A 16,310-nucleotide genomic window follows, 5' to 3' on the forward strand; every position below is an offset into this window, starting at 1 on the left:
CAAGCACTGTCTGTTTAATGCACAGTTAATTTCTACCGCTTATATATAAAAATGTACTTAAATTAGTTTTCCACAGGAGTGACAAAATAGCTGCATGTTTACATTTTAATTATATACCACAGTGCAACAGTGCACAATCACCCTTAATAATCATCCTGACACTAAATCAGACAAATCGCATGCTGCTATAAAGTGCCTGGAGTTTACACAACACTGTGACTCACCAATGAAACAGCAATTTAAATGAGAGATGTCACACCAATGCTCCACATGTAGCCTGCCAGAGACCGCTAAACGAACGAGTCCTTGATCAAATATGCTTCTGGATGCGATTAATGCCACAATGAGAGAAAAATACTGTTTATATTAAATACCAGCGTTCTTTGAACCCTGCATTTTCTTCATATTATAACTTCTGTCAAACACTGGACTGACCGTGTGAGACCCGCATCTTGACAAACAAAACTCTTGTTTTTTGAAGAGAAAACAATGATTAAAAGAATAATTAATACAGTGCTAAACTATGGAAAAGCACCAGCTTTGTGTGTGCTACAACAAACTCTGTACGTGAGGGTATGTGTTTGTCTTGAATAGCCACTTTGGCATCAGTCATGGCCTTGCACAACCCTATGAGAGCCCAAGGATACAACAGGGATTAGGTGCAGTGTGTGTGTGTGTGTGTGTGTGTGTGTGTGTGTGTGTGTGTGTGTGTGTGAGAGAGAGAGAGAGAGAGAGAGCAAATAACAGGATTAAAATAGACGTCTGGTCTCCTTATTCTACCTCTGACCACCAGAAACCTGTGCACTGCACAACAAGCTGATTTCTGAAACTGAGGTTTTAAACCTTATTTTATAGCAGGTCTAAATTTTCTATCCTTCCAGTCCTGCAGTCATATTAACTGCAGGAACTCATCGACATATTTACATGTTTACTCTCAGAAACCAATCATGTGTGGACATTGACCTTTGTCCGTGTACAATCATCAAAATAGTGCATGAAAATGTGTACATGCTCTCATACAGATGTGTCTGATGCAACTAAGCCTAACACATTAGTAACCTTAGTTAAAACCTGCACAACCATTGATAAACCATGCTGTTTGGTTTTGAGGTGACCAAACTCCGTTAGCTGAGCCTTTAACTGCCATTCTGGCCATTTTCATACTATTATAACACTTGCAGATTTAGCATTAATCGGGCCCCTTATCTTACGCTGCTGCTATACATCATCTGTTGACTCTCGATTAACTGTAAATATCATGTATAACTTCAGAAAAAAGGTGCAAGTATGTGTGCAAACGTATACTATTTGTACACTATAAGCCATTGACAGCAGCTCTATGCAGATCCACATACAGTACATGTGACGTGGCACAGATTTTATGCCGAATGCCCCTACTGATGCAACCTTCCCCAATTTATCCAGGCTTGAGACAGACACTTGGAGTGCACCTACTTGTGCAATGCGCCTCAGTGGAATGAATGTGCGGTATGCTAGCCACAAGACGACCGAGAAACCATATACCTGTACTGTATATAGGTACTTCTCAAGGAATTCTTTAGCGCTAGATTTCTGAATGTATTGGAAATTTAAATCCTGAAGAACAATCTACAGTGAAAAATTTAACCTATTTTGTCTGAGGTCTCCATGACAACAAAAGAAATACACAACTGGCAAAAAAAAACAAACCAAAAAAAAAAAAAGTTTCCTGTAGGTTGCCGCTTTGGGCTTCTGATCAAAAGACTGAAAGTACAGCCAAGCTGCCATTCTGGGGTCCTTAAACAAATTCATTATTCCAGTCTCAATTTTTGAAACCTTGTTGAAATTTCATTATATGAATTGAAGTTGTTCTAATGAACGAACCTAAGAATCCTCCATTTCTGCGTGGAAGAGTTTTTTTTTTTTTTTATAATTAGTGCCAATAATTCTGCAGGGCACTGTACAAATAAAATACTATGAATAAGAGAGTTCAATGGATTAAACAGCTATTTGTAGTCCTGCTGTAATCCTTATTTTAAGTACAATTTTCTTTCAAGTTTTCTTTCTGTTGCCTTTGGCTTGCTCATTAGCACTCTAGACTTGGATTTCCATAAAAAGCTTTGTGACAGTTACTGCTGCTAAATGGGACACGCTTACTTTAAAAATAGTAGTCCTTCCTATTCACATTTAGAAACTTAAATTGTTTGAGGGTGGCAGTACACTGCAAGTATGAAAAGGCAGAATTAGCCAAGTAGTAAATACAAAAATAAATGAATAAATAAATAAACAAAGCGACACATATTTTTCTCTGAAAATTAATTCAATATTTATTTCAAAATTCTTATTATTTCAAGTCCTGTGCTTACTGAATGACCGACTGGGATGAACATGCCATTTTTCAGTGGGGTTTGGTTCAAAGGAATGGCATGGACACATGGCTCTGTGCTCACTGAACAATTTTTGTGGATGTTTTGCATCGCAGTCCTGCTAGAAGATCGAATGACGGAATGATATCCGCTAAAATAATATCACTTCCTGGAGGCTGTAGAGTATCCTAGGAAATGTCCTACGATCTTTAGGCGAAAAAAAAAAATAAACAGCCTAACAACATGACAGATCGTTCACCACGCTTAAGTTATTTTCCATATAAGCACACCTCTTTTAAAAGGAAATCCTATTTGTTTTGCACAAAATACAGTACATTTCCACTATGCTTGACTCATCAGAACATAAAGCCTGGTTCCTATTGAAGTCCCTGGCAAACTCTAGGCACATAACTGAGAGATACTCAGCTTAAAGAAAGGGTAATTATTATTGCACCCCTTTTAACTATGGCATCTTATTGTAAATTTGGAAACAATCGTTTCAAAATGGTAGCCTTCTACAAAGCTACAAAACCATCCTCAGGTGGGTTTTAAGACAAAAATGGTTCTCAAAAGAACATGCTGGAAATATTGTCCTGCAACAAGTCATGATCCTCGGTGTGAAGTAACACATGTCTGCACATGACAAGCATAAACGTATTAGTATTATAATGAGACAAGAAGTCTAGACAGACTTTAGGTTAAACATACATCTTTAACCAAAACATTCTTACTCATGATTTAAGTCTGAAAAAAAATAAAAAAAGATGTCCATCACACAGCCACATAACTACGGCCTCAATTAAAACAGGTTTGTGCAACAAAGCATGAAGCCAAAGAAATACATACAGCTTACCGCTTCTACAGAAATAAGACCAAACGAAACAAGACAATAAGATTTGGAAAGTTCTTTAAAAATTTCTATTCAAGTTAGTTTTAAGGTTAAACAAAAACAGTTTATTACAGTAAGATTTGCTAGTTAAAAAAATATATGAAGCTGCACATTAAGTCCATCAACATTACCTTCTCCTTGTCACTGGCCTCCCTGGCAACTGTAGACCCCTTAGAAAAAAACAAACAACAACAAAAAAAAACTTGTCAGTTCATAATTGAGTCATCTGCAACTTGGCGACTAAAAGCTGTTGTGTTTCACCTGCCTTCACATACCTTTAAGTCATATTTCTTATAGACAGACAGGCGGTGACTGAAGACATTCCGTGTGACAATCATATAGGTTTCATCTCCGTCTACGGTGATGCGGTACATGCCCAGAAATTGAGGCAGCAATGTGGTACCATGACATTCAACAATAAACTACAAGCAAAAGAAGTTGAAACAAAAAGATGAGTAATACAACTATTGCACATAATTCAACATTTAATCTATTTTATGTACACAGCACCTTTTTATATTGAAGGTAAGGTTATAATTTACAGAAAAAAAAGAGTACTAAGAACCAAGTGAGAGCAAGAAACATGAGACGTGATGGTGTTAAGTGGAATGTGCTAGAGTTTTCTTCGAGTTTGTTCTTGAAAGAGAACAGAAAAGTGACTGACTGAGGAAATGAGTACCAGAGCTGAAAGATGTTTTTATGCTTTCAGCTGGGTCTCAATCACTGGCATCTGTTTTGTCCGTCTCCATCATTCTTGTGAATTTAGTTGGTTTGTTTCCATCAATCAATCGGTGCAGTGGTTTCCAGGGTGCAATTTTTTTCCTTCCCCGTTGCATTTTTTTTTTCTTTCATTTTTTCTTTATTTTTTACTCAGTAGCGAATAAGATTTCAAATGTAGCGAAGTGCAATACTTCTAACAAAACATTCTCTCTGCATTTATCCAGACTTGGGACTGGCACAAGAAGACACTGGATTGCGCCCCCCCGTGGTTGCATTACTTAAGTAAAAGTAAAATTACATATTTTAAAAAATACTTTAAAAAGTAGAAGTACACAAAAAAACTACTCAATAACAGTAACGTGAGTAAATGTAATTCGTTACTTTTCACCTCTGCCATTAAATACCTGTAAGATGCATTTACCTGTGTATGAAAAAAAGAGATTCAGTGTGCATGTGCCTGTGTGTGTGTGTGTGTGTGTGTGTGTGTGTGTGTGTGTGTGTGTGTGTATACCTGGTGATATTTTTTAAGGATGTTGTGCATCTCCGCTACGTCCTCACTGCTGATGGTCTTAATGACATATCTCTTGTCATAGGAGGTGTGAAAGCGGGCACCGCTACGCCCCTGAGCTTCGCTAACAAGGGGTGCACTGCGAGTCAGAGAATTCTACAAACACAAACACACAGAGACAAACAACTCAACCTAAGTACTCGAACAGAGCATTGCAAATTTCCAGATTTAACACACTTGATTCAGTTTACTGGCTGACTATTACATCCCCCAGCACTGACGAAAGTGGGATAAAACAGAAAAACAAACAAACAAATTCACACAAAGTTTACTCAGACTTATGTTTTCTCTTAGAAATACAACATAGGGTCAGGATGGAGCGACAGCATGTGATCAATTGTGGAAGTGAATGTGAAACAGCCTAAGTGGTTATGCAACTGTTTTTTATTTTGTTTTTAAATGTTTACAATTATGAAGAAGCACACTGCAAAGCAGCCAAAGTACAGGCTACTTACACCATCAGATATTTAATGTGTTCTTTGTGAAGAAACAAAAACCTGCCTAAAGCACAACCATTAGTACTGTTCACTAATAAAAACAAAGTTTTCTTTCATGTAGGAGGAAGAGACACACAGGAAATGATATTAAGAGCACTGGCTGTATGTGGGTGGCTGAGACGTATAAGGATCGCCCTGAAATTATGCTGTCATTATGTGGAATAAAAATGGTCCACTTTACGGCAATCGATTGAGGGGTTAATGACTAAATTACGACTCATTAATCATGGGTTTTTCCTCAAGGAAGGCTGAATCTACCCGAATGATATGAACAGCCATTCACTTGACATACGGATATGGCAGCTGTATTACACAAGCCCAAGATCCATCCCACATTAAAGCGAGCTAAATCAACATGTGGGTTAAGACGTTAACAAAAACGCTGGGTGTACTACATCCTGTTTTTAAAAGAGAAAAGATAAAAAGATTCCTTTGGAAGATGGTACAGTAGTACAGTACAGTAGCTGGAGCAACCTGACAAAATAGTTTTTTTTCTTTTCTTGGTATCATGTTCAAAGATAATTTCTAGTCCATCTTTGAAAACTTATTTAGCCATTTCTTATATGAGGGTCTCTCCTCATTCAAGCTTGGATGAAAATTTCTGGGGAGTGACAGTGAAGACTTAACCAAAGAATATGATCTACTGTGATTAGTAAAAATACTGTCAAGCTTAACACCTGTTATTTTTAATACACTTTCTTCTAAACGCTGATCGATATAGCAAAAAAAATTTTTTTGTAGTATAAATGGATATTCTGTCCATAGAAAAGAAAATCTCAGGAGTCAATTAATTTAATAAATTACTAAAACCCAAACAAGTTATTTTAACAGAAAAGAAAAATTTTAAATAACGCTGAAGATAAGCAACATGAAATCGTTTCCTAAAGCCCGTTTACCTCATTTGTTCGCTACTAAAAAAATCTTAAACTTGAAAAACTAATGGCTAGGATTCTAAACCTTGTGCCAGTGCAATCAATTTATCTTTTTCTAAAACTTTTACTGTGCCAAAAAGTTTGTTTTGGCTGGAAAATTCACTCTGTGGCTCTGAAACTAAGGCTACAGAATTATTAAAAATAATGGTAAAAGGTGAATCTGGACAACAGTGACTTGCCCCGTGCCGTGCCAGTGCCCAACTCCTTCACGCGGTCATAAACATACCTGGAAGTCCTGGTCATCAATGGCGAACCGTTCTCTCAAATTACGGAAAACGAGAGGGCAATACTCCTTGAATTTAAAGTGGCTTGGCATATTCTCCCTGGAAAGAAAAATTATAAAAGTCCCTCAGCATATTATAATTGAAACATAGGGTTTAAAAAAAAAAAAAAAAAAAGTCTACACTATGGAGACGATCATAACAAGATCAAACAAAGTTCCTAAACATATCTGCACCAATGGAAAAATTAGGCTTTATCATTTATTTATTTATCTATCTATTTATTTATTTGTTTATTTTTTCATTCATTAACTTTTTATTTGATTATATGGATTTTTACTATAATTCTTATATCTTCTCTACCTGTAAACGTAATTATTGGTCTTAGTGTTTTATTTAAGGGTAAGTCTAGATAAACATTCGGCATTAAGTGGAAGTCAAGAGTTTTAAAGATGTACATGTTTATTACGACAGGGACATTATCGAAAAGGACGTTTTTTTTATTGTGACCTTGTTCTGATGAAAGTGCACTATGGATAGGTATTGTATATCACCTTATGCTGCACATGTGGAATAAATAAATAAATAAACATAGGACAAAGTGTATATAAGAGCATCATAATAGTATAAATGTTGTACATAAAAAAAAATTCAGAGTACATTTTTACAACAGAAGCAGTTGATTTAACTAACTTGTTAAACAGGTGGTTGTCCACTTTGATCTTCGAATAGGCCTTGAAGTCATCAGGCATCAGCATGATGGGGATTTGAACATGACTTAACTCATTTATCTAAAAAGGCAAAAAGACAACGAAAACAAATAAATACTTCTATTTTGATAACATACTTGCTACCCACTATTTGGGTGTCATTTCTCTGGTTCCCCTTTTCTACAAATACATGTTACATCAGTTCATTTGTAGCTGCAGTGTAAGCAAAAATGGATGGTCAACTTGTGATTTGCTCTAAAGAAGATCAGCGTGCAGTGACTCATAATTATCTTGTTGCTGTTGTTGTTGACTGTGCATAAACAAAAACGATTGGATATCTGCAAACAAAATTTGGACCGATAGTCTAAGGAGGGCGATCGTTTCTTGAAGAGAATCATTACTGGTGCCGAGAAATAAATTCATCACTATGAGCCTGAGAGTAAACGGCAGAGTACGGAACAGAAACATCTTCAACTACTGACCGAAAAAAGGGCAAAAGTCAACTATCAGCTGAAAAAATTGATGGTTACAGTTTTCTGGAATTCTCAGGAGTCAGGATTGGAACATTATCAGAAAATGGTTCAACAATTAACAGTGTTCGTTACAGTGAGATGCTTATTAAAGAGCTGAAACCTAAACGTCGAATTAAACGCAGAGGATGAATGTCTGTCTATACTGTAGACACTTTGCAAAAACTTTGAAGTGTTAAAGCATCCTCAGTATGGCCCTATGAGGACAAAGATTCATTTCTGATGAAGAAGTAAAGACAGCGGTGCATTCATTGCTTGTAATACAGCTTAAAACATTTTTTTTAAATAATTAAATACAAACGCTTGTTGACAGATGGGCAAGGTGTATTGATAAGTGAGGAGAAATGCTGTATTTGTCTTGTCTAAAAGTTTATTAATAACTCACCCTTATACACACATATAGTACGTGTATGTACATTTAAATAACTGGCAGCTGAGCCAGTTAGCAAGCTGACACACACACACACACTACATGGCCAAAGGTTTGTTTACACCTGAGCATCACACTGATGAGTTGCCACAAAGTTAGAAGCACACAGCTGTAAAGGACGCCTTCGTATCCTGTATAACGTCACTCAAACCAGTTTTTACATGATACTGGCCCTGTGCACGAAGTGACGTCCATAAAGACATGGTTATCTATGGCTGAAGTGAAATAAAATGAGTGACCTGCACAGACCTTCATTTCAAATCCCATTGGATATTTTTGGGATGAAATGAAACTTAGACCCCAGGACATCTGGGTCAACATTAATGTCTGAGCTGAGTAATGTCATTGCTGTTGAATCTGTACAGCCGCACTACAAAATCTAGAGGAAGGCTCGCCAGAAGTGTGGGGGTAATGAGTGAAATGAAATGGGATGTACAAAAGGCACATAGGTCAGGTGTCCACAAACTTTTGGTCATATAGTGTCATTTAAAGGAAAAGATCGATTCCACTTCACTGTTTTTGTGGGTAAAGTCAAGTATGAACCTACTAAAGGAACAAAACAAACAAAAAAATTTTTTCCCCCACTTTAAAGATTATCATTTGACAATGTTCAGCTAGAATCTTTAGATGTTCTCCATAGTGGTTTAAAAATCGAGGCATTATGGTGGACAGAATTGAAAATATTCGTCACTTGAAGCTTAACTTTTTTTTTTGCTTGAAAGAGTAAGTTAAATTTATATATATATATATATATATATATATATATATATATATATATATATATATATATATATATATATTAAAATTAAATCTAAAATTAGATCATAAACTTCGCTACCAGTCATATAGGCGTTAGACAAAAGGCAGAAGTGTAGAAGAATAAGTAGGGTGTATATAATATGCATATGAAAATCAAGGGGTTAAATAAATAATAGCTACATCCTCCAACAAACTGAAGCATTGTAAAAGTGTGTATCCTGATCATTACTATCTTAACCATTATAACCCTCGATCTGTCGGCTCGGGCTTTATCAAAGGACAATTTGCAAATCAAGGACTGGTGTCTTGAAATCTCTCTCTTTCGCGCACGTACACACACACACACACACACACACACACACACACACACACACACACACACACACACACACATCTAAAGTGACAGCCACAGTGACAAAGTGAGTGATGATTCCACACGGGCAAAAGGAGATGTCTCCGTCTAAACAATGCACCATTTTACTCAAACATAATTTATTTCCCTGTGGAACTAAAACCAACACTCTGTGTTGAATCAACACAATGATTCTTGCCTGGTGAGACCACAGTGCTCCAGGTAATAAAACTGTGTACAACTGTGATTTAGAAAATCAATACTGGTGCAACGAAATTCTGCCTTCTGTGTTGGTCAAAAAAAAAAAAAAAAAAAAGTGAAGGCCCTTTATTAAAGAAATGTTTACACTCCTATACTGCAGACGGACTTAATGTTTTCTCTAATCTAAACAACTGAATCATCAGCTCTTGATAATTATATGAACATAATGTTATTCGAGTCTTGCTTAAAAAACATAAAACCTCAGAAGTCATTTATTTCTCTTTATGAATGTGACAGGCACTGCACCTCTCATGTGTTAACAAACAGTTTAGTAACCCTACAGTGTTAGATTTAGGTGTGATTCATAAAACAGGCCAATGTTTTCCAAGAAGTGTATTTATAGGTCATAATGCTAAGCAAAGATGCTAAGAATAAAATCTGTGCAAAAGTAAACAAGTTGTGAGGCATTAACATCACCATCATCCTTTTTTTTTTCTTTCTTGAAAATCTAATTATGCCCGGTTTTGCTCTTTAACGTTTCCTTGACATGCAGTAAAGCTCTTAATATAATTTTTATAAAATTTTCAAAAAAGAACACCTGTCTAAGATTGTGTACATCCCCCTTGTACCACCAAAACAGATGTGACCCGCTGAGGAATGGACATCGCAAGACTGTGCAAGGTGTGCTGTGGTATCTGACAGCAAGATCACTTTAAGTCCTATAATGCCCCTTTTCCAAAGAGGCAGTTCTGGAGCAAGTTTGGAGATGAATTTCGAACCAGTTCCCAGTTTCAGGTATCCAAAGCACTGGGACTTAAACAAAAAACTGGTTTCATAGCGGCACCAACACTTTAACTCTTGCTGGACTAGAACAAAGAACTGCTTACGTCACGAGCTGGGGAGGGGGCGGAATTATCACAACCAACTAGATGTTCAAAACCGACATATTTAAAGAATGGACTCATAATTTCAATAGGCAGCTCAAACGCTTTCTAGTAATGACAGTTTGATCCCAAAGTAGACTCGCAATGCCAGGACACCTGATCGTAAAGCCATGTTGAAGTTGTGCTTGGCGTTAACATTTTTCGTGCCAATAGGATTTCTGGGAAAGTACGACGTACACGAGTGTACAAAGTGACTTAATACCTGAGGAGGTTCACTACTGAACCAGCCCTAGTAGTAGTTCTAGTAGTGAGAGGTCATTCATGAACGATTCATTCTTTTTGAACGAGTCTTTAACATATTCTCAGAGAGTGATTTGTTCGTTTTCTACTGTAGGTTATGTACGGGAAACACAAATAAGTAGGTGTTTTAATTTCTGGAACTATAGCCAAAATTTATAACTAAAAGAGTTGTAGTCTGTTCATTGAAAATGTAACATTTAATTTTTATTTCTGATCAAAAGAACGAAAAGATTTGGTCATTTTGATAAATGAGATTCAAAGAACCGAGTCACTAAAACAATCCAAACGTCCCTTCACTAGACAGAAGCACCAGTTATGAACTAGCACCTGGTTCACTTTGTTGGAAAAGAGGTACAAGTTGAGAAGTGGGGATTCTAGCACATCTCAACGCGTCCATCAAAATGAGATCTACGGATTGTAGAGACCAAATCCACACCTTGAACTCCTCAAACCATTCCTGTAAATGGTAAATCTTATTTGTAGTGCAATGAGACAACCTGTTCCACTAAGGATTACTGAGGCTATAAATCTGATTCTTCGGTAGACGTTCTTTTGGTGTTCAGGTAGGTGAAACGTGTCAAAGTAACATCAATATAAATGCAATCATACGATACAAGGTTTCCCGGCAAACATCGCCCAGAGCGTCAGGCTGAGTCTGCCAGTGTCTTCTCTTCATAGTACATCCTGAGACCTTTCCGTCATAGAAAGTATTAAATTTTTAATTAAAATCGATTAAGCATGTACATCATTATTAAACATCTCTTGTGCTCTCCTTTGGGCTTAATTATACAGAGGGTGGGTATTAAAGGAAGGTGGTTTGGGGCTGGCTTTATCATGAGGTATGACAAAAACCTGCTTCAATTTAAATCAGGAAAACATACTGCTTATTGTAAAGTCATCTGCTTGGGGAAAGACTGCTGTACCAACTTTGTTATAAAACTCTGAGTAGATTGATAAAGCAAACCATTACATTTAATTATGTAATATCACATGAAGTATTATGGAAAAGGTATGGAGTATGTGTGTCACCAAGTGAGAATTTACTTCAAGATGTAAAATGCACGAAAAATATCAAAGCATAATATTGAGACACTGGAGACTTTGTGAAGTGGAAGTGTGCAAAAAGTCGCTGATTCAAATTAGTCAGTAAAAACCGATGTATCAGTATTTTTAGAGAATTTTCCTATCAGTGGATCTCGATTTTATTGGCCTGCAGCTACAGTATGTTCCACTTCGTTTCATCGGTGTACTGCAAACTCAGCACTTATCTCGCTCTACGCATCTCACACGCCAAGTTTCATACGACCACTTCCTGTTTGTCTCCATGGCAGCAGAGTCAGGTCTTCCTGCTCTTGAGCTCATCCTCATCAGGACAGGAAGCCAAACACACAGGGTGCATCTGCACTGTAACAAGATCTGTAAACGGCGGTGCTTGAAAGTTTGTGAACCCATCATCTTTACATTAGATGAATCTCAACTTTTAAAACGCATGTATAGTACCAGAGATGTAGTCTATTAGTTTAGAGACTTTAAGACAGTATAATAACATGTAATTATAAACAGTGACCAATGGAACGTATTTTATACTTTATACTTATAGTATTTTAATTATATTTTTTAATGATAAAATTATTATAATTATTTGTGTTAAGCTTTGGCAAGCTTCATGAGAGCCTTTACCCAACTTTAAAGATCTCAAACAGGCTCGGCTGCTTCTCCTTACTACATAATTGTAGCATTTCATTTTAAAGAAAACATTTTGCTTTGATAAAAAAAAAAGGGTAAAAAGCTAATTACCTAAAAAGCTAATTATTAACCACACGTTAACTTCACCTATGACATTTTTAAATAGAGCCTGCATCAACATGTCTGTACTCGCTTACTCTCACTAGTATAGGATTATATGCTGTACTGTAGTGATGCGCGGGTCGTCTGGTAAGGTAAAGAAATTGTCACTTTATTTGCGGGTCGGGTTGGGGCGGGTCATTAAAAACAAAATAAATAAAAAAATCCATGTATGTTGCGTGCAATTCCCTATAGCCTATATTAAATATTTATTTTAATTTTTTTAAGTTCTTTGATAAGGTTACGTCATTTGACAAGTCACGAAAGCGCCAAGCAGCTACCGCTGCCAGTCACAACAAAAACAAAGAAATAAAAGTAAAGATGGAAGACGAGGTGCGGGAGAAATTGAGGTCGGGAATTTACATAATTAAAAGAAAAAAGGTCAGGCTGCTAAATCTAACGTTTTAGCATTCTTTTTTTACACAACGAACGTAAAAACGCTAAATGAACATTTCCGTGTGATAAATGAAAAAAATAAATAAATCAGTGGTTATTTAAAATAGGCTGTAAACTGTAGGCCTGCCCTATACAAATCTAAAAATAAAAAATAGTTTAGCCTAGATTACAAACGCTGCTTTGTAAATGTTTAAAATGTTTATCATTATTATCAATGACCTGATTTATCGTTCATATTCATAATCATATGTTGTTGCCAGTTTACAGGGCGATGTTTCCAAGCACTTTTAGGCTGAAACAAAGGCTGTTTTCATTTGAATTTCAATACCTAGTATGTCTATTTAATGGTCGCTGGTGCGGGTCAAATAATTTCATAAATCGGGACCAGCGGGTTGGAAAAATACCCGACCCGTGCATCACTACTGTACTGGGTCACAGGAAGCCCAAGGGACTTGAGGCACGAGACAGGACACACAAGGTGCTAATGCATCCCAGGGTGTGCACACAAACACGCACACACTCATTAAAGAAATCTGGAAATGCCAATTAGCCTAATCTGCATGTCTTTGAACTGTGGGAGGAAACTGGAGTACCTGAGTGAAATGTGCAACCCCATGCACTCAGAACTGATGTGGGGTTCAAACCCTTGATGTTAAAGCGGGAATTAAATCATCACCCATGGAGGTGCAAGGCCACAGTGCTAACCACTACACTAACATTTTACATGACGTCCTTAACATAAGGAAATTATGTTCAACACGTTCAAACTGTAATAGATACAATAAATTTGCTTAACAAACTATTATTGGAGTAAATAATAATAATTATTATTAATATTACAGTCAATTACTTGTGGCATCATCTTCTTGAAGCAATAGCTAATCAATAATTGAGCCATGAAAATGGTCACAGTGGTTCACTTAGGAAGTGAGAAATTCTCTATTAGTATTTGTTGATTAAAAAACATAAAAAAATAGATGATTTGGACTATTTGCATTCTATTCTCCTGAAACATTAAGCTTATTCTCGTAAACATCACGTAAATCTTAACCATAACATCGGACACACAATTTATTTGAAAAAAAAATATATATATACTATGTCTTTGTAATTAGATGCTTAAACAAACAAACAGATGTATTAAGATATTCAGAAGTGGATTTTGCTTTATACCATTAATGAACTTTAAATCCCTTAGGTAAAAGGCTTGATTACTGTTCCACGCACACACAGGCAGATATGCACACACGCACATCAGCTTGCTTTCAGTATCAACACCTTCTCCATTCAATAGATAATGAGAAAGCTGTTTGAAAGTTCAAAAGAACCTAGCTAAACATACAACGTGTTTGCCTAACCTAATGGACTTTTCCTTTTCTGGAAGGAGGCCAATGAGCAAAGCCTAAAGGTCATATGAGACTATTCTTTGTCTGCCATCGTCTATCAAACGAGCGGGTAGTAAGCCATTTCTGCAGCAAATTCACATTGAATTGAATGTGGTGTTATACTTGGACGTGCTTTTGTTTAGTCCTCTGCAGACAGGTTATGCTGCTGGGCTGCGGTCTTGCCACAAATGTACTACACACCGGTCAGCCAAAACAATAAAACCCCTTGCCTAATATTGTGTAGGTCGGACTTCTGTCAGCAAAACAGCTTTGAACCATCGAGACATGGACTTCTGAAGGTGTGCTTTGGTATCTGACACCACACAGCAGCTCCTAAAGCAAATCATGGATCAGACCTGCAAGTCAAGGAAATCCCACAGATGTTCGAATCTCAACACTCCTAAATGATTTTGCAATGTACTGTGTTAACCTGCTGACAAAAGTCACTGCCATCAGGGAATACCTCCCTTACAACTTTATTAATCCCAGGGGGAAATTGCTTTGTCTTGACTATGCAGTTGCTTTGATTAATTTACCGGGAAGAAAGGAAAAAATGTAATTAGACAAGGGAAAAAAATGTAATCAAAGAAATAAAAATGTAAAGAAAAATAACAATAATGGAAGTAAAAATAGAATTAAATCTAGCACAAAGTAAGTTACATATATAGAAAACTAGTTATATATTTATATAAAAAATAAATAAATTTATATAAAAAATATAATATATTTATTAATATATTACAATATGTTAATGGATAGACCATGTATGGAGATATAAATATATTGCAATGAAGACAAAAACCATTATGTTTAGACTTTATTGAAACATTATTGAAACTTTATGCATGTTTAAAGATTATACATACTTTTACTTTTTTTTAATGCCTATGAAGTCCATTTTGTTCTAACTACAATAACAAGCAGATTGAAGTGAGATTTTCATATTTAAAAATATATTACAATATAGCTTTATAAGCTTTTCATATATCGAGAAATATATTAGAATATTATCAAAAAATATTATTAAATGTAATTTTATATTCAATCAAATGAAAAATATTATGAAGTATATCGTTGAATATAAAATTACATACATTACGATATACGTATTATATTCTAATATATTTCTCGATATATGAAAAGCGGCAATTCCTTATGTATTTTTTACTACATTGTAATATATTAATACAATATATCATTCTGTATATTGTTAATATATTTTTAAATATTAAAATCTTTTTTTTCCCTGTTAATTATTAGTTAGGATCAGTTAGTGTAGCAACGAAAAGTATTAACATTATAAAATCTTTTTAATTTACCAGTAGACCAGAACACCAAATCATTTAATATATTAACAGTTAATATATAAGAAAATATATTTTCATTGCGTGAGGGCTGGGCTTTATAAATTTTTGGTAAATGTTAGAGTAAAACAAAAAGCCATTTATTGCTTAAATATGTGACACCCAGCCATTAACATTATTTAAAACAAAGCATAATCTATCGAACCAGACCACCTTCTTCCATTGCTCCATGGTACAGCTCTAAAGTTCACATGCTCATTCGTAGGAGCGTTTAACAATATGGACAGGGAGTCACGTTATGGGCGCTCTGATCAGTCACAGTATGTCTTAACACCTTTCTATCACAGCCTGAAAAAGAAACTTTTTCAGCAAACTAAGCTACATTAACTCTTCTGTAAGTTTGGCCCAAACAAGATAGCTTTTGCTTTCCATGCTGATTAGTGAGCCTAGGACACCCATGACTGTCCTTTCTTGGACTTACTCAACTTATTGTGAACAATAACCAAACAATCTAATTTAATAACAACCACTTTAATAGGAACATCTACTTAAGTAATCTGTTAGTAATGTTCCAGCAACACGATGCATGAATTTGTGTAGACACAAGTCATAAGCTTCACTTAATGTTCACATCAAACATCACAAACATATGATCTCTGTGACTTTGATTATGGCATGGTTCAAGGTTTAAACAGAAAGTAATTCAGAAACTGCTGATCTTCATGCACAACGGTCTCTACTGAAAACTAAGAGGTCAGAAAATAATAACCTCGCTGGTTCAAGGTGACAGGAAGTTGACGATAACTCAAATAACCACTCTTTACCACAGCATCGAGCTAAAGGGCATCTCAGAACAAACGTGTCCAACTTTGAGACGCAGACGCTACAACAGCAGAAGACCCCGGTCAGGTTCCTCTCTCAAAATACTTAAAACTATAACCAACCATGCCATCTCATGAGATCTCACTGAGATAACTGATTGACTGATTAGGTAACAATATGACTGATCAGATGTACAAGTCAAAGTATTTCCAATAAAGAG

General features: G+C 35.9%; 1 protein-coding gene across 1 annotated transcript in view; it reads right to left on the reverse strand.

Moving 5' to 3' along the window:
- The window catches only part of pip4k2aa (phosphatidylinositol-5-phosphate 4-kinase, type II, alpha a), a 36,079-nt gene that overhangs the window by 5,232 nt on the left and 14,537 nt on the right, over positions 1 to 16,310 (reverse strand). Inside the window, exons 2-6 of the mRNA XM_053487914.1 lie at positions 6,866 to 6,963; positions 6,178 to 6,274; positions 4,466 to 4,618; positions 3,510 to 3,656; positions 3,366 to 3,404 (exon numbers count right to left, since the gene is read on the reverse strand). Coding sequence (XP_053343889.1) covers positions 3,366 to 3,404; positions 3,510 to 3,656; positions 4,466 to 4,618; positions 6,178 to 6,274; positions 6,866 to 6,963 — 534 coding nt within the window. The remainder of the gene's footprint in view (positions 1 to 3,365; positions 3,405 to 3,509; positions 3,657 to 4,465; positions 4,619 to 6,177; positions 6,275 to 6,865; positions 6,964 to 16,310) is intronic.

This window comes from Clarias gariepinus, chromosome 26 (genome assembly GCF_024256425.1).
Source record: "Clarias gariepinus isolate MV-2021 ecotype Netherlands chromosome 26, CGAR_prim_01v2, whole genome shotgun sequence".
Lineage (NCBI taxonomy): Eukaryota > Metazoa > Chordata > Actinopteri > Siluriformes > Clariidae > Clarias > Clarias gariepinus.